Genomic DNA, 24,219 nt, shown 5'->3' on the forward strand with positions numbered 1-24,219 from the left:
GCATAAATCACTCGCATGCGAGAAGTAGATACTGTTGGGCGGGTCTACATGAAACTTTTCACAAAATCACAGAAAGGGGTGGTGGTTGCCCTTCCGCAGGACGCAATGTTTCGGGAAATATTCTGATAGAAATATGCTGTAACGTGTATTTCTAAGATGTTAAACAAGCCACGACGTTGGCTCTAAAGTCGTAATTAGACCTGGAACCTTTTTTTACTGAATGTGATCAGGGTTTTTAACTTTTAGAGGTGGGTTCAAAAGAAACCGTAGGGGAAGTAACTGAATTGTGTAAGTTCTGGTTTGTTTCTATATTTTTTTTCCCCGTACACTTCGGTAATAAAACAATTACTTAAACCGATTAAGTAATCAAGGTAGGTATGAAATGTATTTAGAACACATTATGGTGTGATTAGTGATAAAAAAACAACTTGTGTATAGGCTATAAATATACCACCCGCTTAGTGTATTGACATTGCTTAGAAGACAAATTCTGCTCAAGTTAGAAATCGATGATTCCAGCGTTATTTAGGTTTTTTTGCACGAAAACGAAACTGTTGTCTCACCGAGTGGATATGCACAATATTAGTTAAGCTTGTTTTTGTGGGTCTAAACCTAATGTGTACAGGCCTACATTGATGGGTTTAAAGTATAGCTTCGAAGCTTTTTAAATTAACTAATGTTTTTGGAATGAAAGACTGGGCATAGGCGTTTTAATGAAACATTTCAAATAGAAAACTGTACATTTCGTAACTACTGAAATTAACTTTCATAGAAATATGTTCCCCTATACGTTGGAGTCAGTAATAGACAGTAAATCAGTAATTATTTGTTCAGAAAAATCGGTTTTCGTTGTCAGTGAAAGACATACGTTATGATTGCATTACAGGTAGTTTAAGGCCAAGCACCACACCCTTAAATATTAGTTTTTTTCAGTTGAGTGTTTGGTTGTGTTTGTGTAATTGTTTTACTGTGTAGTAAAACATTGACAGCCATCTGTCGTAGTGAGGACATGGCCAATCTTCACCTTAACAAGAAGCTTTATCTGACTTTGGGTTAAGTTTAGAATAAGGCTTTGAATAAGTGTTAAGGTTTGGCATTAATAGATTAGGTTAAGGTTAGGTAATTCAGGTTTAAGATGGGGTTAAGGGTTATATAAAACAGTTATTTTTGATAGTTAAATTGCCTTGATAGTAAAACCTGTGTGAGGGAGATATTGTTGCCAAATATGCAAACGAGACATGTGCTTCAGCTTTTCTGGTCACTGAATGAAATGTTTTGTGTGCTGTTCATTACAAAAATTAACTCCAGGGCTTCAGATAAATTGTTGCTGAAGGCTTTAAAACCAAGTATTTTCAGCAGTGTAGGTAGGTTATCAGTCATCGCTGCTGACATCTAGATGTAGAACTGCTCTATGTCTGTAAAGGGTACAATCTTGGCTTGTTCTAGTCTGGCTGACTCAAGCTCTCTTGATTCGTGTTTGCCAGGCTGTTAATGATCAACAACTAATTCATTTTAAGTCTGAAGAATACTTCTCAGAATAAGCAGTGAATGTACAAGCTTCCTTAGCTATGAAACATCAATGTCCATCACATCTACAACTGTTATAAATATTATGGATTTCATAATGCTGAAAATGACTCTGGCTGACAACAATGAAAAAGGAGAAACCAATTATAGACGCTGTGACATAATCTGTAGATTGTCCACTGAAAAAATAGTATTATAAAGATAATCAAAATAAACAGTTGTTTAGCAACACTGAGTGGTTATATTGACAACCACATGCGTATGTGAGTGTATGCTTTTTTGTGTCCTGTTTTCAAGTGTTTTTCATCATGTGATCTTCATGTAGGTCACACAGTGAATATTTTCTCTAGGAGGTGATCTACCCCAGTGGTTTCACCCAGGCCCAGAAGTGAGGTAGGACACTGATACCACATATATGCTCGCATTTCTATCAACCTTTTTAGAGAACAAACACTAACCACTAAAACCTACAATGACCCTAACCGTATTGTTAAAAACATAGACATTGTGCATGTACCTAACCTAACTCTTAATGCCTAAACCTTAAACTAACCCAAGTTGTAATACTGATCCCAATTGTACACTGAACAAAATTATAAACGCAACCCTTTTGTTTTTGCCCCCATTTATCATGAGCTGAACTAAGACTTTCTCTATGTACTGCCAAATTCTCTGAAACGCCTTTGGAGACGGCTTATGGTAGAGAAATGAATATTCAATTCACGGGTAACAGCTCTGGTCGACATTCCTGCAGTCGGCCACGCTCCCTCAAAACTTGCAACATCTGTGGCATTGTGCTGTGTGATGAAACTGCACATTTTAGAGTAGCCTTTTATTGTGGCCAGCCTAAGGCACACCTGTGCAATAATCATGCTGTTTAATCAGCATCTTCATATGCCACACCTGTGAGGTGGATTGATTAAATCGGCAAAGAAGTGCTCTCTAACACAGATATATACAGATTTGTGAGAAATTTTTGACAGAAAATTGTGTATATGGAGAAAGTCTTAGATCTTTGAGTTCAGTTCATGATAAATGGGGGCAAAAACAAAAGTGTTGCGTTTATAATTTTGTTCAGTGTATGTTTTACCCTACCCCTAAGCCGAAAGAAAATAACTTCCTTTTAAACAAAGTTGCATTCATTTGTTCTGTCATGTTCTGTAACCAGTTTATGTATGTCTGTCCGTTAACAGAAGATGAGCAACTCAATCGAACTCAGCTTGAAAAAAGAGAATACAAGCAGTAACTCACAGGTATAAGACATATTTACAAAACTGTACTGACACATATACCTTTGTCTTCGGAAAGTATTCAGGCCCCTTCACTTTCTCCACATTTCTTTGTGTTATAGACTGAATTTATAATTTATTAAAAAAAATAAAAATTACCATATAAAGTGATGAAGTGAAAGCCGGGTTTTAGAAATGTGTGCCAATGTATTGAAACAAAAAATCTAAAATCTCATGTACGTAGGTATTCAGATACTTTACTCAGTACTTTGTAGAAGTGCCTTTGTCAGCAGTCATAGCTTCTCCTTGGGTTTGTTTCCACTAGCATTGCAAACCTGGATTTGGGCAGTTTCTCCCATTCTTTATTCAAGCTCTGTCAGATCGGATGGGGAACGTTTGTAAACTGTGATCTTCAGGTCTCAATGGAGATGTTCTGTTGGGTTCAACTCCTGGGTTTGCCTGGGCCATTCAAGGACATTCACAGACTTGTTCAAAAACCACTCCTGCATTGTTTTTGCTGTAGCTTCAGGTCATTGTCATGCTGAAAGATTAATCTTCCTCCCCAGTCTGATGCCATATGAGCTAAGGATCATGTTTACTTCAAGGACATCTATATATTTTGCTCGGTTCATCCCTCACACATGGTTGTCATTTCTGGTAGGTTCCCATATCTCTTCAGAGAAACTATGAACCTTACTGTACCAACACGCTTTCCCAGTTACTTAGTTTGACTGGGTGGCTAACTCTAGGAAAAGTCTTAGGGTTCCCAACTCCTTCCATTTCACAATGATGGTGCCCACTGTATTTCTGGAAACTTTCCACTTTTTGCTTTACATTTTTTTTTTGTGTATGTCAAGAATGATCAAAGGACACAGGATGCATGGAGCTCAATTTGGAGTGTCACAGAAAAGGGTTTGGTTAGTTACAGTTGGGCTCAAAAGTTTGCATACCCTTGGAGAGTTGGTAATAATGTACCATTTGTAAAGAAAACATGAGGGAGCAGGCAAAACAAATCTTTTATTTCTTATGGGATTCACATTCAGCTGTAGGTAATAACAGAATGGGACAATCATAAAACAAAAAATTAACTGACCCCTGTTCAAAAGTCTGCATACCCTTAGTTCTTAATACTGTGCATTGCCCCCTTTAACATCAATGACAGCGTGCAGTCTTTTGTAATAGTTGTCTATGAGGCCCTGAATTAATGCAGGTGGTATAGCTGCCCATTTGTCTTGGCAAAATGCCTCCAGGTCATACAAAGTCTTTGCTTGTCTTGCATGAACCGCATGTTTGAGAACTCCCCAGAGTGTCTCAATGATATTACGGTCAAGAGAATGTGATAGCTACTCCAGAACCTTCACCTTTTTCTGCTGTAACCACTGGAGGTATCAACTTGGCCTTGTGCTTAGGGTCATTGTCGTGCAGGAAAGTCCAAGAGCGTCCCATGCGCAGCTTTTGTGCAGAAGAATGCAAATTGTCTGCCTGTATTTTCTGATAACATGTTGCATTCATCCTGCAATCAATTTTCACAAGATTCCCCATGCCTTTAGAGATCACACAACCCCAAAATATCAATGAGCCATCACTATACTTCACAGTGGGGATGGTATTATGTTCACTATAGGCCTTGTTGAGCCCTCTCCAAACATAGCGTTGTGTCAAGGTGTTGTCTGGTGTATTGTAACCAGGCTTTTATGTGGCATTGGCACAGTAAAGGCTTCTTTCTGGCAACTCGACCAGCTAATTTTTATCGTCATATTGTGCTCCTTGAAACAACCAAAATGTGGTTTGGCTGAAATCTTTCTTGGGCTACCTGACCGTGGCTTGGTATCAAGAGATCCCAGAATTTTCCACTTCTTAATAATTGATTGAACAATACTGACTGGCATTTGCAAGGCTTTTCCATCTTTATAATGTTCCATTACCTTTTTTACGCATGTCTTTTGACAGTTATTTTCTGCATGATCAATCATATTTTCAAAATCAATGCCAAATGTATTGTAAAATTTCATAATTACATTTTTTGTTCCAGGGTATGCAAACGTATGAGCACAACTGTATGTATAGGAGATTGTTTATTTTTTGGTTTTCCAAAAATTAGCACACATTTCTATTATTGGGTATTGAGAGGTATTTCAGTCAAGAATGTATGACCTTTGTAAACCAACAAAATGTGTAGTAATTAGGGGTCTCAATACTTTCACGAACCCATTCATAAAATGTGTATCCCTGTTTACAAATGTAGGGTCTCAACCCTTGTTGAAGATAGTAAAATTAGAGAACCTAAACGCACAGGTTACTTCAGTATTCAACAATAACTGCAATAATGCTTGCCGCTATGATGGTCGCTACACAACAGGCAGCATGTTCTCATAAGAGTTGTCCGTTTAATTACTAAAGACAATCATTGAAGTTAAATGATAGAATATTAGTTTCAGGTCTTCACGTGCCCTTTGAAATCCCAACAATGTTATCCTCAGTCCCATGCATATATGCTAACACACAGAACTATTGAGACAGCCAAACTGTCGAGAAGTACAGATCTGTGCATAATGGCATGGATTTACACCCTTGCACTGATGTGACATCATAGGCCTCCGATTATCTTGTGAGTATAGCGCAATCCGCAGGTTGTGTTGAAAGCGATTGTTTATCCTTGCTGGATAATTGCAACAGGCGGTGGTTCCCTGCTCCTCTTGACACTGACTGTGAAGAATGTTTGCAAAGCTCTTTTGGAACCGAGGGAATGCTTCAACTGCGTGGCAGTGGTACCTGCTCAGCCAAGCCACTTGGTGGCGCCAGTCCCTTGAACATGCAGGAAGAGAGCCAGGCAGGACCGGCTTTGTCTTTGTCTTTGCCACTGTCACCACCCCACTTGACTAAGACATGCAGCTTTCTTTGCTCATTCTGGGCAAGACCAGACAGACCAGAATACAGAAAGAAGACTAACTGCCACAGAGTCCTGGTTGAAGCAACACCATTTCCCCCATTTAATGAAAATAACAACAAACTATACTGCAATTCTTAATTTCCCTGAGCCGTCTTTGACCATTGAAATGCGTAGATTGGAAATTGGAAGATATTTACATATGCAGCTATTATTTTGTAATAAGATGATGGATTAGAGCTCATCCATACCTAGATGCAAAGTCAAAGATTCATTATAATAACATTGTGATGTCATGATTTGAGACATTGTTCCATCTTACCTGAACAGGCTGATTTTCCAGGCATTTAATTCAATTTTAAACAGTTATTACCCAAACAAGGCAATTTCACATTGTTTTCTAGATGTCAGTGTAATTTAAAACTCGTTGTGTGGCAATGTAATACAATAAATCTCATTTTAGCTGTTCTCCCAAAACAAGGTATTAAAAGGATTCAGTGTATCTATGTGTGGCTACAACTCTGGATGGATTAGCAGCCCTTTGACTGTGGGTTTTGTGATGAGATGTGTTTTTCTGTGTGTCCGATAGAAGACTGGGGTGATGGCAATCGTGCACAAAGTGAATCCATTCAAATCCTCAACACAGGTAACTATATTAGCGTTATTCCTAGACTGATAACATTGTTTTCCTAGACTGTTCCCCAATCATTTTGTTCTTCAGTGCTTTTATTCAAAACAATATCCTTACAAGTTAGCACGGTGTAGAAAATATAATATGGTTACAGGGCTCTGTCATTGTGGCCAGGAGTTCAAATTTTAATCGCAGTATGCCAACAATGTCCGGGGGGCCTTGCATGTAACTGCACATTTTAAGACTCTGTATTTCTTTACAAACCATGGAAATGTCAATGCAGCGGCGCTTCAAAACCATTTCTAGACAAGGTTTTGTGCTGGCATTTAAAAAGCTGTAGTTTGCCCTTACCGACATGCCAAACTATGCGGTAACCAATGGGCTTCCTCTCACAGTCAATATGTTTGAAAAATGTAAGTTTCGGTGTTGCTTTTCAGGTCGTAATATATAAGATATGCTAATAGTACTTTTGCTGGCAGGGCTGAAGTAAGAGGTTAACACTTGAGACAGAGATAAAGGCCCAGGTTACTATATTCATTGATCCCTCTCTTCCTTCCAGGCCTCTACTGTCAGTACAGCTCCAGTGTTCGTGAAAACAGGGGAGGGAAATTTATCTGACTCAAAACAGGTAAATTTTTTGCTCTGCATGCTCTACACATCAATCCAAACGAATCCCACTCACCTGACTACTGATCCTTTACATTTTTGTCTTTAGTTATGATTAGTCATTTCATTAACCGTGTTGTTTGCATGTGTATTTCACATCCATTCTTCAAATATTACCCAATATCCACTCACTCATACAAGAATGTGTTACATTCGGTACCCATTTGTGTGTGCATGTGTCTGTTTTAGTTAAGGAAAGAAGACTCTCACGCAGACACAGTGGATCAGGAAACTCTACCAGAAGGCCAACCGGTAAACCTTAGTATCGGAATGTGTTAGAGAGAATAGTAACATTGTACAATCTGCTTCATGGAGAAGTTGTGTTGAATTTCTACATCTTCCAGAACCCTGGATTGTTCACTGGAATGATGCAGAGAGTCAACCCATTCAAGACTACTGCAAAGCCACAGGTAGTGAACATTAGGATGTTGATGGTTTACTTGTCACCTTACAGTTTACTTACTCAAACATTCTGACGGCAGATCTGCCCAGAAGGTCCCAAAATAATGTACTTCTTTTATAACACAAAAACAATTCAGACTTATAAATGAAACTAAGCAACTAATACAGAACAGCAAATGTTCCGATGGCATCGGTTCTCTCCAGTACTGGTGGTCTGGCAGGGAGCAGCTACACAGAAGAGAGCTCATTTGGTACCTATTTGTGTGAGTTTCAGTTGAAAAAGGAGAACCCTACAGGAGACACTGTGGATCACCTTGTGACTGAGAAGCTGCCTGAAGACAAGCGGGTAAACCTGTTCATCCATGTACATTAAAGTATATACATGACTAGATATGAATATAAGAACTACATCCATAACTTTAAACGTAACACCATGGTCACACACATGTGTTTTGTTAAAAGTTCAGCGATGCGTCTGAAATGTAACTACAGTGAAATGAACTGACAGGGTTTTAAAAGCATAGCCTAACCATCCACTAATTGAAATAGTACTAATTGTATAGTTTTACTTTTGGTATGTTAATATACAGTATTTGTCTTTAACATTTACCAATATCAGAGTAAAACAGGTTGACGCTTTGGGTTTTGTTGTGTACAACAGTTGAACTAGATCATAATTATTTTATAGTTTTTGATTCAAGAATCAGTGTGTATTAAGTCAAGAAATGTATGTTGAAACTAAAGATCTCAACTTTCAGTGTTATTGTATTGAAAATAATGTATCCATTCTTACACAGAACCCTGGAATGTTCTCAGGAATGATGCAGAGAGTCAACCCATTCAAATCTACAGCACAGAATCCGGTACAGATGAGGAGTCATAGTGGTGATGTTGAGGAATCATGGTGGTGATGGTAACTGTGATGTTTATGTGGATAAGAGCATCAGGGGAATGCCTGAAATGCAAATGATTCATAACCATGTTATGCAAAATCCTGAAACACCGTTTTATTTTTCCTTTCTGTGCATTTTTTGCATTCTTCTGTCGTGCTCAGTCCACATACAACAAGCTGTCCTCTGGTGCTGACAGTCTTACAAGAAGAGAGGTACAGGGAAATAAAGCTCTGCAAAACATTAAGAGGCCACTGTACCTTTTTCAAAAAAGATGAAAAGGAAAGTTTTGAGTGAGGAACAGAAGCATTCAATTTGCAGTGGTCTCTTAATTTTAACCCTTCTGTTCCTCACTCAAAACCTTTTCGACTTTTTGGGAAAGAAAAGAAAAAGCTGCAGTGGTCTCGTAATTGTTTCCAGTGCTGTATTAAGGTGGTATTGTACTACAAATCTGTCTATAATAGATACAGTACAACATCCTTATTCTTAAGCCTATACAGCCTCTACCCTATTTAATCAATGCCCAACTGTTTACTTCATATGGACAGGGCCACTAGAACACCAAGCCTTTGTTATTTTAGAAGATATTTAATGTTTTCATTTGTATGTTTCAGGTGTTAAATGAGGGCCAACCAACCGACACTGTGGAACAGCACGTTCCAGATAAGGTACCTGTTCATGATGGATACATCTTACAGATGCACAGATAAGAACTCTTGTGTGTCATACCGCATTTCTGTTTGCCATGCGTTCAAACACTGTGTCTTGCTGCAGGAGAATACTGGAATGTTCAAGGGAATGATGCATAAGGTCAACCCTTTCAAATCCACAATGTAGAACCGGGTAGTGACAATGACAGTGATGTACATGCAATATCATATTTCAAAGTTATGCTACAAATGGACATGTTCTATTTTGTCTCTATTCTTTTCGGGGCTCTCAGCCTATTCTGTGTGATCAGTCCTCATGTGCTGGCAGTTTGGCTGAGAGTAACAACTCTGCAGACCAAAAGGTAAACCCATGAAACCCAGCTGTTAAGGCTTAAATCATTATAGTAGAAAAACAAAACATTTATTTGTTTGTCTCACCTCGCTAGAATGGTTCAATGGGCTGCGTTCAGGTTTTAGGGTGTGAGATGGTGTCGTGTTTCAGGAACACTGGTGGTTCCTGTTTTTCTTCTGGCTATGAAAGCTAGTGAAATTGTAAGAAGCCTTACTAGAATTAAATGCATCCAGGTGGTTACGTGTTTTATACCATGTCCGATTCAACATACAAATATGCATTTAAAGAAAATTGAAGTTTATTTATGTATCACATTCCTTACATGAATAAAAGGGAATCGTTTCTATATAACAGTAACATATCATAAAATATTCCTGTCTTGCTCTCACTCTCTTCCTCCCTCTTTCCCTTCTTTTCAAGGAGACTAAGCCGTTGCCCAGATATTCTTCCTCCAGTTCAGACAGTCTGGATGACATCAACTTCAGCCCGTCAGAAAATCCGGTATTTCTTTCTGTCTGCAATGTCCCGCCTGGGAAAATACTAAATGTTTCATGTACTTCACACCCATGGCGACCCAAAATAACTCCATGATTTGTTACAGACTGTGTGGTACACAGACAATGATGCCATGTCTTCAGCAACAAGTGAACACCCACTACCCGAGCAAACTGGGGTATGGTATTAAACACCACATCAACTTATTATTATTATTGATGTAATAATAAGTAATAGTGACGTGCTACTCATTGACCAAAATGTCAGGAATGTATGACATTGATGATCATTTATAGTGCTATCATAGGAAAAAGTACCAGTAATTATGAAGCACTATGTTGCTGTACAGTACATTGTAAGTGATTATAATGCATTTAAAGTATTCATATATAAAATTATACATCTTTATGAGTGACTGTTACTCTTATTCAGTGTTATTTCTGTATTATATTGTATATTACAGTATATTACAGACTACATGTATCTGGAATGTGATTATGCAAGATGGAAATAATTCCTTTTATATAAAGTCCTTTTTAGAGAGTGCGAAAACAATTAAAATGAATATTCTGCATGGATTTCTCCCAGGGCCAACCATCATGACAGGGCCCATAGCTCTCCATTTCAGATAGGGTTGGGTTTGTTCAAACTACCACCCTGCCCTGTTATACCCAAATATACCCAAATAAATTCCCAAACGCTTGGTTGGGCTCTCTGCTTTTACCATCAGACCCCTCCATCTGCACTAGACCATGGTGCTTCCCTACAGAGCAGCAAGGGTAACTGAATTAGACGATGTAGCTTGTTTTCATAAATCTTATCTAGTTACATGTGGCATTTTCACACCCCACTTGCAGATATTCCTACTTAATTCAAGCATTTTTCTTCCTGTTTTTATTAAGAATATCTTGCATTTCTGTCTTTTTGTTTGCCTGAGGTAGATGGTCCTGATATGAAAGATTCTCCCAGTTGACCTTTTCCTCCTAGTCATCTGTCCTTTCCACTCTAGGTGTTCTTTCATTAATTCATATGTAAAATTCTTTATTTTCCCACAGAACGTTGATGCTCAAGCTGCAGCGCAGGGGGGCGTCATGGATATCCAGACACTGGAATTGACTGCAGTGCCAGTAACCAGTGAAGGAAGCACAGTAGACAGTGAGGAAGTACGTATCAACACACGTGTTCTATATTGCAACATCAGAATATTTTTTTAAACTATGACATGCTTGTATTGCATTACACTATGATATTGGAGATAGCTCTGGTGCCAGTAACCAGTGAAGGAAGCCCACAAGGACATTAATAACATGCTTCGTGTCACATTGTACAGCCTTCTAATTTACCAAGACTTGAACTGAAGAGTGTATGGCTTACATTCCGAACCCTAGAGCATAGGCAGGTGTAACAACATACCTGTGTTAGTGGTTAATAGTTTTCCATTCTTAGGATGTGGACAGCCTTCTGGACTGGTGGAAAACAGTTGAGGGTATGTTTGACATAGAGAACCATTTTTCACCGGTGTGTAGCTATGTGCATGTTCAGTAACAGTAAGGGGTGGCTATTAGCCCAGCAGGAGCATTGGATCAATGACTGCAAGATCAAACATTAAAGCCAACAAGTTGAAACAAATCTGTCGTCTGCCCTTGAGCAAGGCAGTTCATCTTAATTGCTCCCAGGGTGCCTGATGGTGACCTAAACATTTCTCTTGGGCATTCTGTCAAATGACTAAACCAAGTAAAATAAGCAAGGTCATTTGAATACAGCTAATATGTCTTCCTCATCCAGGTTGGGAAACTTGGAACGAGTCCAACACTTTTGAAGAGGATGAAGGCGAGATGTGCGTTATTTCTTATCCATTAAGTTCTCATGTATGTCAGACAGCATGTGTTACATTACATCTTCAGGGAACCCAATCTGCACTTAATAAAAGCTAAGTAATAATGTTTAGTTTAAAGTCTCACTATTCCTAATTCCAAAGGCCTTCTGGTTAGAAATGATTCTTCCCTCTCCTTTATCCTCCACCATCCTTTCCTTATATTGTACTTTCCTTTTTCCCACCGTCCATCTCTCTTTCCAGAGCGGTGGTGGCGGTAGCGGACCGAGTCTTCCTGGCAGCCCGCCTCTTCGTGCGCCTCTTCAACCAGCGAGGCTGCTCTCTACAGCGACAGATCCTGGAGCTTCTCTCGTTGTCCGACGCCGCCGACAGCTTCCACAAGAAGACGGTGACGGCCCGGGTGGGGGGCGGCGTCGCCAGCATAGCCGGGAGCATCACCACCATCACTGGACTCATCCTGGCGCCCTTCACCATGGGGACGTCGCTCATCGTCACGGCGGTGGGCATCGGCGTGGCGACCGCCGGCGGTGTGACGTCTGCCTCTGCGAATATTACGGATACAGTCCACTCCAAGACGGACAGGAAGAAGGTGGAGAAGATGATTCAAGATTACCAGGAGGAGATTAAGGATATCAAGGAGTGTCTGGAATTCTTGCAGGTAGGTTTGGATATAAAATTAGCACCAGGATATTGCTGATGTCACCTGTGCATCGCAGTGGAAGGGTCCGACTAGACAAGAGGCCCAAGGTAGTTGAAGTAGAACCGGCCATTGTGCGACTTGGCTTCAACAACGATACCTTTAGGGAGATGGGAAACTTTGTGGGAAATGGTGTCAATAAGGTGCAAGATTTTTCATTTTAAATTTGCAGTTATCTGCAAATTATTGATAACACCCAGCAGTAACGCCGACAGGGGGGACAACGTTGATAACAACGTTTGTGAACGTTTTTTCCGGGCCCAGGCCTGGGGGGGACCATTTTGGTGGGCTTAAATATAATTATTAATTAGTAACCTTTTTCTGTAAAAAATTTTTATACTACCAACAGCCAATCAGTGATACCCTAACACCAGCACCAACAAGACTTTGTTAAAGCTGCACTAGGTATGATTTCTTCAGTAAAAAAACAAAAGTTCAGTGCTAATGGAATGTCAATATATAATGTTTGGAGCATGCTGCTACTTCCCAGACAGTTCTGTTCCAGCAGTCTCATTCCAGACATTTGCCTTCTGCGAGGCAGGCTGTCCTCCTTAGCTTATTTTGTGAATTTGCATTTTACCTGGATGATATATATAGCATCGGAACGCCATGGGGAGCGAAGTTTGCTTACTGAAAGAAACTAATGGCAGCTAGAGACCAGGACGACAAACTGTCAATTCCTCCCTTGTCTACTACAGCATATGCTACAAAAACGGCAAAGAAGAGATAGAAGACTTAGACCAAACTCTCCATAGTTAGCTACCAGGAACTCTAAGCTAACGTTAGCAAGGCTAAGAACAATGTTGAATTCTGAGTTAGCGCTTTTTTTGGAACAGGTAATTCAATTTTTCATAGGTTTATTTGGAATGTCATTCTCTATCAGGCATTGGTGCAGAAATGCTTTCTGACAGGTGAGTAATTGCAAAATGCTGTAATTGTTTTTTTCCTGACAAAATCCTAGTTGTTAAAATTTAACTAGATTAGTCTAACTACAGTAGCTATCTGACTAAAGCATTGCCACCATGCAGCCAAAACTAGGAGTAAAGAAATGGAAGGACAAATCTAAAAGAGAATGTCAAAATATGTGCAGAAGTTAAGTATTGGCTGATTGTGACTGAGTAGGTCATGAATTGAAAAGATGTGACATCATTAATTACCTGTGTTGAAAACAAAGGAATTTTGTCCCGTGGTTTGGGTCCTAAACATTAAGACAGCGCAAGTAACCTTTAGCAAACTAGTTGCAAACCCTCCGGAGCCCAGTGCCCACCCAGATCCGGTGATTGGTTAAACCCTGGAAACATAGAAATATACTGCAGGAAATCTCAAACTTTTATCAAAATCAAGTCTGTTTTGCTATGCCATGAGAGTAAGAGGGTGACAGAGGGTGCACCAGCGTTTGCTGGTGGTGTAAGGTGGAGTTTTCCCTAGAGACTGATCTTTGGTCAGTTTTACATTTTTACTACTATTGATGAGAGTTAGAATTGTGGGAGGGGAAGCTAAACCTTATCTGTGCAGTGAGGAGGGTGTCTTAATGTTGTTTCATCTATTTTCTTACTCATCCTTTTTTTTTTCTCTTTCGCCACCTTGCATTGGTCCATTCCTCCATTCGCTCCAGGTCGGTATGCAGACTCTGGAAGAGTGGGACTTTGACCAGTATGTGGAGAGCATATCTAAGAAACATCTTAACCAAAATGTCAAACATGTGGTGAAGGAGGGCGGGCGGGCCGGCAAGGCATTACTAATCAACACAGAGAATCTGATCAGCACTGTGCAGGTCCTCAACGTGGCTGGAGGAGCAGCCAAAGCAGCCCAGGTACGGGATGAAAATAATAATAATAGAAATTCTAGTTGGCATGCTGGTTGACAGATGCATTCTGGGACTTGGATGCGTAAAGCGATGTTTAGATGTGCATAATCTTGTATCATACGTCATACTTCGTTTAGCCGTAAAATTAATGTTTGAAAGTGAGTGGTTCCAATATGGGGGAACATGTTGGTACAGTAAATGAACACAATTTCTCCGGTACCTGTTTTAGCTCCAGAAGTCCTACAAAGATACCAGAAGCCAGAAGTGCATCTTTAAGTGTTATTTTTTATTTTTTTACCAAAGCTTCTATCAGAGCTTCATTTGACTTCTTGGCACCCTTTCTTAATTCCTGTTTCTGAACAAAAGCTGTTCTGGATACTGTATATACAGTCAGACACCAGACCAATTGTAACATATGTTGCTTTTATGATTATTCATCCCTCAGTATTACTATTTGGCCTTCTTTCTTTGCAATAACAACTTTAGGTTGCTTGTGGATAACAATTTTCAAATTGTAGGTGGTGCATTGAAACTGTGGTACACTGCTGGTGGTAATTGACTTTAATACCTGGACACTTTATTTTATCCAACACACACTACAGCAAGTTTCTTAAGGTCGATGCCTGAAAACATTCTTGATACAATTTATTTCTACCACAATTTATTTGTCCACTATAGAATGTACTTGAATATATACCTAAGGCCTATACACTCACCTAAAGGATTATTAGGAACACCTGTTAAATTTCTCATTAATGCAATTATCTAATCAACCAATCACATGGCAGTTGCTTCAATGCATTTAGTGGTGTGGTCCTGGTCAAGACAATCTCCTGAACTCCAAACTGAATGTCAGAATGGGAAAGAAAGGGGATTTAAGCAATTTTGAGCGTGGTATGGTTGTTGGTGCCAGACGGGCCGGTCTGAGTATTTCACAATCTGCTCAGTTACTGGGATTTTCACGCACAACCATTTCTAGGGTTTACAAAGAATGGTGTGAAAAGGGAAAAACATCCAGTATGCGGCAGTCCTGTGGGCGGAAATGCCTTGTTGATGCTAGAGGTCAGAGGAGAATGGGCCGACTGATTCAAGCTGATAGAAGAGCAACTTTGACATTTTGACTGAAAAAGCCACTCGTTACAACCGAGGTATGCAGCAAAGCATTTGTGAAGCCACAACACGCACAACCTTGAGGCGGATGGGCTACAACAGCAGAAGACCCCACCGGGTACCACTCATCTCCACTACAAATAGGAAAAAGAGGCTACAATTTGCACGAGCTCACCAAAATTGGACAGTTGAAGACTGGAAGAATGTTGCCTTGTCTGATGAGTCTCGATTTCTGTTGAGACATTCAGACGGTAGAGTCAGAATTTGGCATAAACAGAATGAGAACATGGATCCATCATGCCTTGTTACCACTGTGCAGGCTGGTGGTGGTGGTGTAATGGTGTGGGGGATGTTTTCTTGACACACTTTAGGCTCCTTAGTGCCAATTGGGCATGGTTTAAATGCCACGGCCTACCTGAGCATTGTTTCTGACCATGTCCATCCCTTTATGACCACCATGTACCCATCCTCTGATGGCTACTTCCAGCAGGATAATGCACCATGTCACAAAGCTTGAATCATTACAAATTGGTTTCTTGAACATGACAATGAGTTCACTGTACTGAAATGGCCCCCACAGTCACCAGATCTCAACCCAATAGAGCATCTTTGGGATGTGGTGGAACGGGAGCTTCGTGCCCTGGATGTGCATCCCACAAATCTCCATCAACTGCAAGATGCGATCCTATCAATATGGGCCAACATTTCTAAAGAATGCTTTCAGCACCTTGTAGAATCAATGCCACGTAGAATTAAGGCAGTTCTGAAGGCGAAAGGGGGTCAAACACAGTATTAGTATGGTGTTCCTAATAATCCTTTAGGTGAGTGTACATTCTGGCAATAAAAAACAGAATAGGTAAAAAGCACTGTAGTAAGTCAAAATTGCACAAAGAATTGGCTTCTAAACCTTGCCAACCATCTGAAGGGTTAATTCATCTTTTGATAAAAGGGAAGTTTGTCTGTACTGAATATTTTAGATGGATTTTCTCATGTTGATCACAGATCCTGTATATATTGTATTGTTTATGTATTTGGGTGCTTCTAATAAACAATACTGAAACATAACAATACATTATTTGTCAGGGAAAACTACTATGAAAACTTTGACGCATTGAATCAATAACAGTCAAGTTCCTTGCATAAATTTCAACCAACAAATTTCACAACAAACTGGATCACAAATATTTACATTCTTGTTGTTCCCTTCATGTGCTGAAATGCTTTAGGTCATAAGCATCACTACAGGTGTGATGTCGGGTCTCTTCCTGGCCCTTGATGTCTTCTTCCTGGCGAAGGACTCCATCGAGCTAAACAAGGGGGCCAAGACAGAGTTTGCTGGAAAGATCAGGGAGGTGTGTAAGGAGCTTCAAAATGGACTGTTGGAGCTCAACCGCATCAAAGAGCAGCTGCAAAAGACCATGGATGGAGTTGAGGTAGAGGAAGAGGAGGAGGAAGATGAAGAGGGGGACAAAGATTAATCTGGTTCAAAAAAACTGTGGCGGAAGAGGACTGAAGAAAATTATTTGTATATATTTAATGTTTCCTGTAGTATTGTTGATAGTATCATAATTTTTTTGTTGATGAATGTACCAAAGATAACTAGTTGAACTCCAAAAGTATTTAAACAGTGACACCTATTATTTATTTTTTCAATTCATTAAATGACTATGTAGTAAGTTCAAGTGCAGCCTTGCTGTCATTTCTGAGGTGTTTTCATCCATAACAGATGAACCATTTAGAAACATAAAACCCCCTCCACTACTAATGGCCACTTCCTGTTGGCATCACTCTGGTACATATTTATGTCTTATCTGTCCACAATACCTGAATATAAAAATAATGAAAATGTGATAAAAACATAGGAAGCTATAAGGCTATACAATGTGGTTAAGTTTAAGAGCTCAGTCATAGGCATGTGAAAAGAGAAGTGTTTTTAACCTGGATTTAAACATTTATACGTTTGGGGCACGTCTAAGATTAGTTGTAGTTTATTCCAGTTGTGTACAGCGTAACCGCTAAACGCAGCTTCGCCATGTTTAGGTGGGATTTTGGGCTCTACTAGCTGACCTGTGTTCATGGATCTTAGAGCCCTGCTCGGTTTATATTATTCACACATATCAGAACTGTATTCGGGTCCTAAACTATTCAGAGATTTATAAACTAAAAGCAACACTTTAAAATGTATTCTGTAACTGACTGGAAGCCAATGCAAAGATTTAAGAACCGGAGTGATTTGCTCTTTTCTGAATGAGCTGCAGCTGTTTTACAGTCTTTTGGGGGAGTCCAGTTAAGAGGCCATTACAGTTGTCAACCCTTCTAGAAATAAAAGCATGGATGAGCTTCTCTTGGTCTTTTTGGGACACCAAGCCTTTGATTCTGGCTATATTTTTTAGATGATAGAATGGTGTTTTGGTGACCGCTTTGATATGACTGTTAAATGTGAGGTCTGAGTCTATCAGAGCACCAAGATTACGCACTTGATCCCTGGTTTTAACGGCCTGAGAATCCAGCTCTTTACTAATACTTGTCCTTTTATTTTTGTTGCCAAACACAATAATCTCAGTTTTATCTTGGTTTAATTGTAGACAATTCTTGTTCATCCAGGTGTTTATGTGCTCTATACAGTGACACAGAGTCTATTGAGCTGTTGTCATACAGTTCGAGAGCTATATATATTTGAGTATCATCGGCATAGCTGTGGTAGTTAATGTTGTTGTTCTGTAGAATTTGGCTCAGAGGTAGTATAGGTAGAGATTGAACAGCTAAGCTTTTCATGTTAAGCTTCATGCAAAGCTTAGCATGAAGATTAGATATTGACAACTGTATTATTAGTTATTTTGTGTAGATTGATGAGGGAAAAATCTATTTAATAAATTTTAGAATAAGGCGGTAATGTAAGAAAATTTGGAAGGAGTGTAAATACTTTCCTGATCCACTATACATTTATATTCATTTCTATATGGTTGGTTCTTTATTTCAAGGTTTTTGACCTTTGTGAAACTAGGTTTTGCCATGAATTGTTACTTTTGAATTTCTTGTGAATACAAAATATTTTGTGCTACTTGTATATTGTGATTGTCTCCAAAGAATATCAACTCTGCAATATACTGTATTTGCATTTGTATTTGTACAGGTTGTAAGACCGTTTTTATTCAAAACCACTAGAGGGACACTTGGGTTTTAATGGGTTTTAATGAGATGTTGTCAGACTAACCTAAGTTGTCAGACGAACCAAAGTGAAGCCCATTGGATATAGATTTACTGTTTAAATAATATATTTATAAATAAATCAAAAAATACAACTATTATGTTAAGGATTTTAAGTTAAACACGTTGACACAGCGAAAGCCAAAGCCCACAGTTTAGTAGGAAAGAGCCCATCAGGTCTGCATTTTCTAGAAAAACGTATCCATGCTTATATTCAGTAGATCGAACTTGTGTAATGGCCTTTTTTTTTGGATCTCTCAAAAAAAAGCCCTGGGAAAATTGCATCTCAGTCAGAATAATTAGCCTTTCCTTGTATTGTCACACATACAAAAATACAGAAAATTTAAACCAGTCAAAGCCGAGAATATCATATGTGCCAGATCATTCTGCACACGTCATTACATTCCTAATCATAGGTTCACTGAAATAAAGAAATTTTACTAATACAAACCAGAACCTCCCCGATACAGGGCTGGCACCTGAAGTACATATCTCCCAAAAGCTATTACCCAGAGGCCACTAATCAGACCATACCACTCAACGACAGCCACATACACAGTATATGTTGTATATTAACTTTACATTAAATATTTAATTATAGTACCAATGAGAAATACTAATACATACATATAGTATTACATTCAGTATGTACTGAGCATACAGTCCATTCATGGGTGAAAACAGGAATTTCCTAACTTGAGAAATGTGACCAAACAAAGAACACTCCAGAGATACAATTGTTTCTACACGTCATCCATGTTTGGCAGGAACTTTTATTACCATCATCACGAGTGCTTGTTCATTGCCAGTCTAAGGTGTTTCTCAGATTTGAAGGAAATAAACGCAAACAGGTTAGGTTAACTTACTGACAGATCATGTTTGAAAAATGTCAACAGTCGGGAATAAGGAACTCTGAACATTTGCTAATTGAGCAACCATCCCATTTCTATGACTGGTGACATGGCTAATATAGACCGTAGCCCCTTGTGCAGTAAAAGAGGGGTTTCCATGATTCATCTTCTCACTTGAGAAAAAAGTCAGTTATCATCACCAATATTGATAGTTATTGCATCAATATCATTCACATATGAAACATTGTTGTGTCATGCAATGAAATAGCTTTGGCAGTGTAAATTTCATCTTCAGTTTCTCTAGCATGGGCTACATTATTATGACTATTCCAAGTAGTAAGATTATAGCATTACTGGCTTGTGAGCTATTAAAACAGACAGTGTCAAAAGCCATACACTTCATACAGTAGATGTTATTTTTGTTCATTTCATAAGAAACGTTAATAATGCAATATTTTGTTTTTCTGTGATATATTGTTAAATAAAAAAATATAGGATGGCTTCACCAGATGACTTGAAAAGCTCTATTTGAGAATAATTAATTAATCTAGAATGATTTGGGTGATTTTGTAGGGAATATATGGAAAATTTAAAATTAAAAAATTAAACTGAAAATGACTTTTTACCTTTTTGGGTAGTTTAATTTATTATATTAATTAATACACTGTTTAATTCACCATAGTTCTGTTGTATTCATGTAATACTCTTCTATCAATTCAGGCTAAAGTCAATGATCTAACATGTTATGATATTAATAATGCATGTTGCTTGCCCTAAAATAAGGGGGTTCATTTGTGAATGAAGAGGTGTGGTGTCTATACGGGATCCAGGAGATTACAGGAGGCTTTATAATCACTACTCCAACCAGGTTAAAACAAAGTATTCTCTACAGAGGAAGTTTCATTATCACTATAGGGAATTAATGTGAATGACAAAATCAAATCAAAAAGTCATTTAACATTTTATTACATTACAAATTAAATTACAAACCTCCTTTTTGAAAATATATATATATATAAAACTAATAAATACCAATGTCCTTAACATGAATAAAAATATCAACACAGAACCATTGTATTTCACAAACTTCTGTTTTTAAAATACATTTTTCTTAGCAACAGTGCCAAAGGAAAACAGTGTTGATCATCATGGCTAGACAAATGCTGATTAAATTAAACTTTTCAACTATATAAAACCTGGTTTCTTTCTAAACAGAGTACCTGGTAAATTCATTACATTTCTTTCTCACAACTGTAGAATAAAATAGTAAATCTAAATTCTATTCAAATATAATAACTTGACTTTAAGCATATACAGTGGGGAGAACAAGTATTTGAAACACTGCCAATTTTGCAGGTTTTCCTACTTACAAAGCATGTAGAAGTCTGTAATTTTTATCATAGGTACACTTCAACTGTGAGAGACGAAAATCACATTGTAGGATTTTTAAATAATTCATTAGCATTTTATTGCATGACATAAGTATTTGAACACCTACCAACCAGTAAGAATTCCGGCTCTCACAGACCTGTTAGTTTTTCTTTAACAAGCCCTCCTATTCACCACTCATTACCTGTATTAACTGCACCTGTTTGAACTTGTTACCTGTATAAAAGACACCTGTCCACACACTCAATGAAACAGATTTGCCCAGCGACAGCCCCGAAACCTGAAGGATCTGGAGAAGGTCTGTATGGAGGAGTGCAAAATCTCTGCTGCAGTGTGTGCAAACATGGTCAAGAACTACAGAAACGTATGATCTCTGTAATTGCAAACAAAGGTTTCTGTACCAAATATTAAGTTCTGCTTTTCTGATGTATCAAATACATATGTCATGCAATAAAATGCAAATTAATTACTTAGAAATCATACAATGTGATTTCCTGGATTTTTGTTTTAGATTCTGTCACTCACAGTTGAAGAGTACCTATGATAAAAATTACAGACATGCTCTACATGCTTTGTAAGTGGGAAAACTTGCAAAATCAGCAGTGTATCAAATACTTGTTCTCCCCACTGTATGCAACCAGGTTATTGTAAGGTTTTTATTTTTCATTTTTCATTCGACGTACCTCGAAGATTTCAGTTTGTTTTTCAATTGATTTGTTCACATTATAGGTCACATTAAAAGTGTATAAAGTTCTGACATGATTTATCTTTGTCTCAGTCTTTTACATCATAAAAACCTGGCATTTTAACAGAGGTGTGAATACTTTATGTCCACTGTAGCACATTTCCTACATAGAAGCTATCCAATGTGCTTTACAGTTAAAATAAAAAATAAGAAATGCAATGAAATTAAAACAGTCAGATTGTTACAATTCTGTCTCCAGAGGGACTGTACCTGAACTTCAACACACCTCGCGCTCCAGCGCTTGGATATACCTTTTGTGAGAAAATACCCAACATCAATGTCTAAACAGCAGCTTTAACAACAACAACAACTTGCATTATAAGTCATCCACAGATTGTTACATTTACACAGGTTATTCCTCTGATAGTACCAGAACTTGATTGGTAAAAAATATCAAAATAAAAATGTATTAACAAAATAAATATAAAATACATAAAATAACAGCCTAATAATAAAACATAGAATAAGAAAATAGAAAGAGAATAAAACGTGATAAAAACATAGGAAGTTATAAAAGCTGTAAGACTAAATAGTGCAGTTAAGTTTAGGCGATAAAAACATAGGAAGCTATAACTAAACAGTGTGGTTAAGTTTAAGTGATCAGTCACAGGCACGTGAAAAGAGAAGTGTTTTTAACCTGGATTTAAAAATGTATATGTTTGGGGCACGTCTAAGATCTTCTGGTAGTTTATTCCAGTTGTGTACACCATAACCACTAAACGCAGCTTCTCAGTGTTTAGTTTGGACTCTGGGCTCTACTAGCTGACCTGTGTTCATGGATATTAGAGCCCTGCTCGGTTTATATTCTTCAAACATATCAGAATTGTATTTGGGTCCTAAACCATTGACAAGTATTTAATGTAAACCAGAGATTTATAAACTAAAAGCACCACTTTAAAACCTATTCTGTATCTGACTGGAAGATAGTGCAAAGATTTAAGAACCGGTATGATGTGCTCTGTTCTCTTGGTCCTGGTTAACATTCTAGTAGCAGCATTCTGAATGAGTGGCAGCTGTTTTATAGTCTTTTTGGGGAGTCCAGTTAAGAGGCCATTACAGTAGTCAACCCTTCTAGAAATACACGCATGGACAAGCTTCTCTTGGTCTTTTTGGGCCACCAGGCATTTGATTCTGGCTATATTTTTTAGATGATAGAATGGTGTTTTGGTGATTGCTTTGATATGACTGTTAAATGTGAGGTCTGAGTCTATCAGAACACCAAGATTACGCAATTGATCCCTGGTTTTAAGGGCCTGAGAATCCAGCTCTTTACTGATTCTTGTTCTTTTATTTTTGTTGCCAAACACAATAATCTCATCAGCATTGCTGTGGTAGTTAATGTTGTTGCTCTGTAGAATTTGGCCCAGAGGTAGCATATAGAGTTTGAACAGAAGCGGTCCAAGAACTGATCCCTGTGGAACTCTGCATGCCATAGCCACCCTATCAGATTCATGATTACCCTGTGTTGACAAAGTAACTCCGGCCATTTAGATAAGATCTGAACCAATCAAGGACTGTCCCGGAGAGTCCTACCCAATATTCCAGCCTATCTATAAGTGTTCTATGATCTACAGTGTCAAATGCTCCACTGAGATCTAATAGAAGTAGAAGTGTTATCTTATCTGAATTGCTGAGTTGATTGAATGCAACCTTCTCTATGATCTTGGCTATAAAAGGGAGATTTGATACAGGTCTATAGTTGTTCATTATAGATGGATCCACTGTTCTTTTTTTTAATAGGGGCTTAATGGCAGCTGTTTTTAGAGATGTTGGGAAAATGCCTGATTGCAGATAGTTATTAACTATTTGCTGTAGGTCCATTGTTATAGAGTTAGAAATTAATTTTAAAAGGTCTGATGGCAGTGTGTGGAGAGAACATGTGGAAGCTTTAAGATGTCGAACTGTTTCTTATAGGGATTTTTGATCAATTGTAATAAATTGTGACATTATAACCAAGTTATGTCTTGGTGGTCTAGGTATGGTACAGTATCATTGTTAGACTGTGTAGTTCTGATGGTCCGTCTAATACTTATAATTTTTTCACTAAAGAAACATGCAAATTCATTAAATTTCACAGTGGACATGAGTTCTGATGCTATCTGCTTTATTGTGTTTGTAAGCTTGTCGACCATGAAAAATAGAGTGCCGATATTGTTTTTATTCTTGTTGATCATTCCCGATAAATATTCCTGTCTGGCCCTGTGTAACTCATTGTTGAAGCTACCAAGGTTTTGTTTATAGATGTCACAGTGAATTTGAATTCCTCCACTTACGTTCTGCTTTCATACATTCTCTTTTCAGGCGCTTATCATCATGATGGTTCTCCATGGTGTTTTCTGTTTGCTCACAGTTTTCTTTACCTCGATCCATGACATTCAATATTTTGGCATTAAAATTATCCAGGAGTACATCAACTGACTCAGCACTTATTGTTGGAGAGATCGCTTCCATAAACTGAGCATTGGTACTCTCATTAATGTACCTTTTCTTAACAGAAACAGAGTTTACTGGAACATTCGGGGATGATAAGTGATTCAAAAAAGACACCGAAATGATCAGACAGGGCGAAGTCTTTAACCATGACAGGATATATCCAGACCTTTAGAGAATACCAGATCTAGAATGTGGCCTCCAGTGTGTGTACACTCTTTCACATGTTGAATGAGATCAAAAGTGTTAAGTAGTGCAAAACATTCTTTAGCATTATTGTCCGTATTATTATCAATGTGGATGTTAAAATCCCCTGTAATCCTAAACAAGTTATAATCATCTGATATAAGAGAGAGCAGTTCAGCAAAATCATCAATACAATTTGCAGGTCTGTAAATGGTTAAAAACTACATTTTGGGG

General features: G+C 38.3%; 1 protein-coding gene across 7 annotated transcripts; it reads left to right on the forward strand.

Annotated features, from left to right (window-relative positions):
* Positions 1–55: 55 nt before the first annotated feature.
* On the forward strand, positions 56–16,859 carry LOC105006419 (apolipoprotein L6-like). 7 transcript variants are annotated; one of them, XM_010864944.4, is made up of 18 exons: positions 56–288; positions 1,853–1,920; positions 2,721–2,780; positions 6,233–6,289; positions 6,834–6,902; positions 7,130–7,192; positions 7,285–7,350; positions 7,617–7,688; positions 8,140–8,205; positions 8,847–8,900; positions 9,655–9,735; positions 9,836–9,907; positions 10,785–10,892; positions 11,176–11,215; positions 11,515–11,566; positions 11,807–12,221; positions 13,876–14,073; positions 16,404–16,859. In XM_010864944.4, the coding sequence occupies exons 3-18, from the start codon at positions 2,724–2,726 to the stop codon at positions 16,653–16,655; spliced, it is 1,722 nt and encodes a 573-aa protein (XP_010863246.2). In that variant the 5' UTR covers positions 56–288; positions 1,853–1,920; positions 2,721–2,723; the 3' UTR covers positions 16,656–16,859. The 7 variants fall into 7 exon arrangements, with proteins under 7 accessions (XP_010863246.2, XP_010863251.2, XP_010863248.2 ...); XM_010864949.4 differs by having other exon boundaries at positions 6,236–6,289; XM_010864946.4 differs by having other exon boundaries at positions 1,878–1,920.
* The last annotated feature ends 7,360 nt before the right edge of the window (positions 16,860–24,219 follow it).

Source organism: Esox lucius, chromosome 24 (genome assembly GCF_011004845.1).
Source record: "Esox lucius isolate fEsoLuc1 chromosome 24, fEsoLuc1.pri, whole genome shotgun sequence".
Classification (NCBI taxonomy): Eukaryota; Metazoa; Chordata; class Actinopteri; order Esociformes; family Esocidae; genus Esox; species Esox lucius.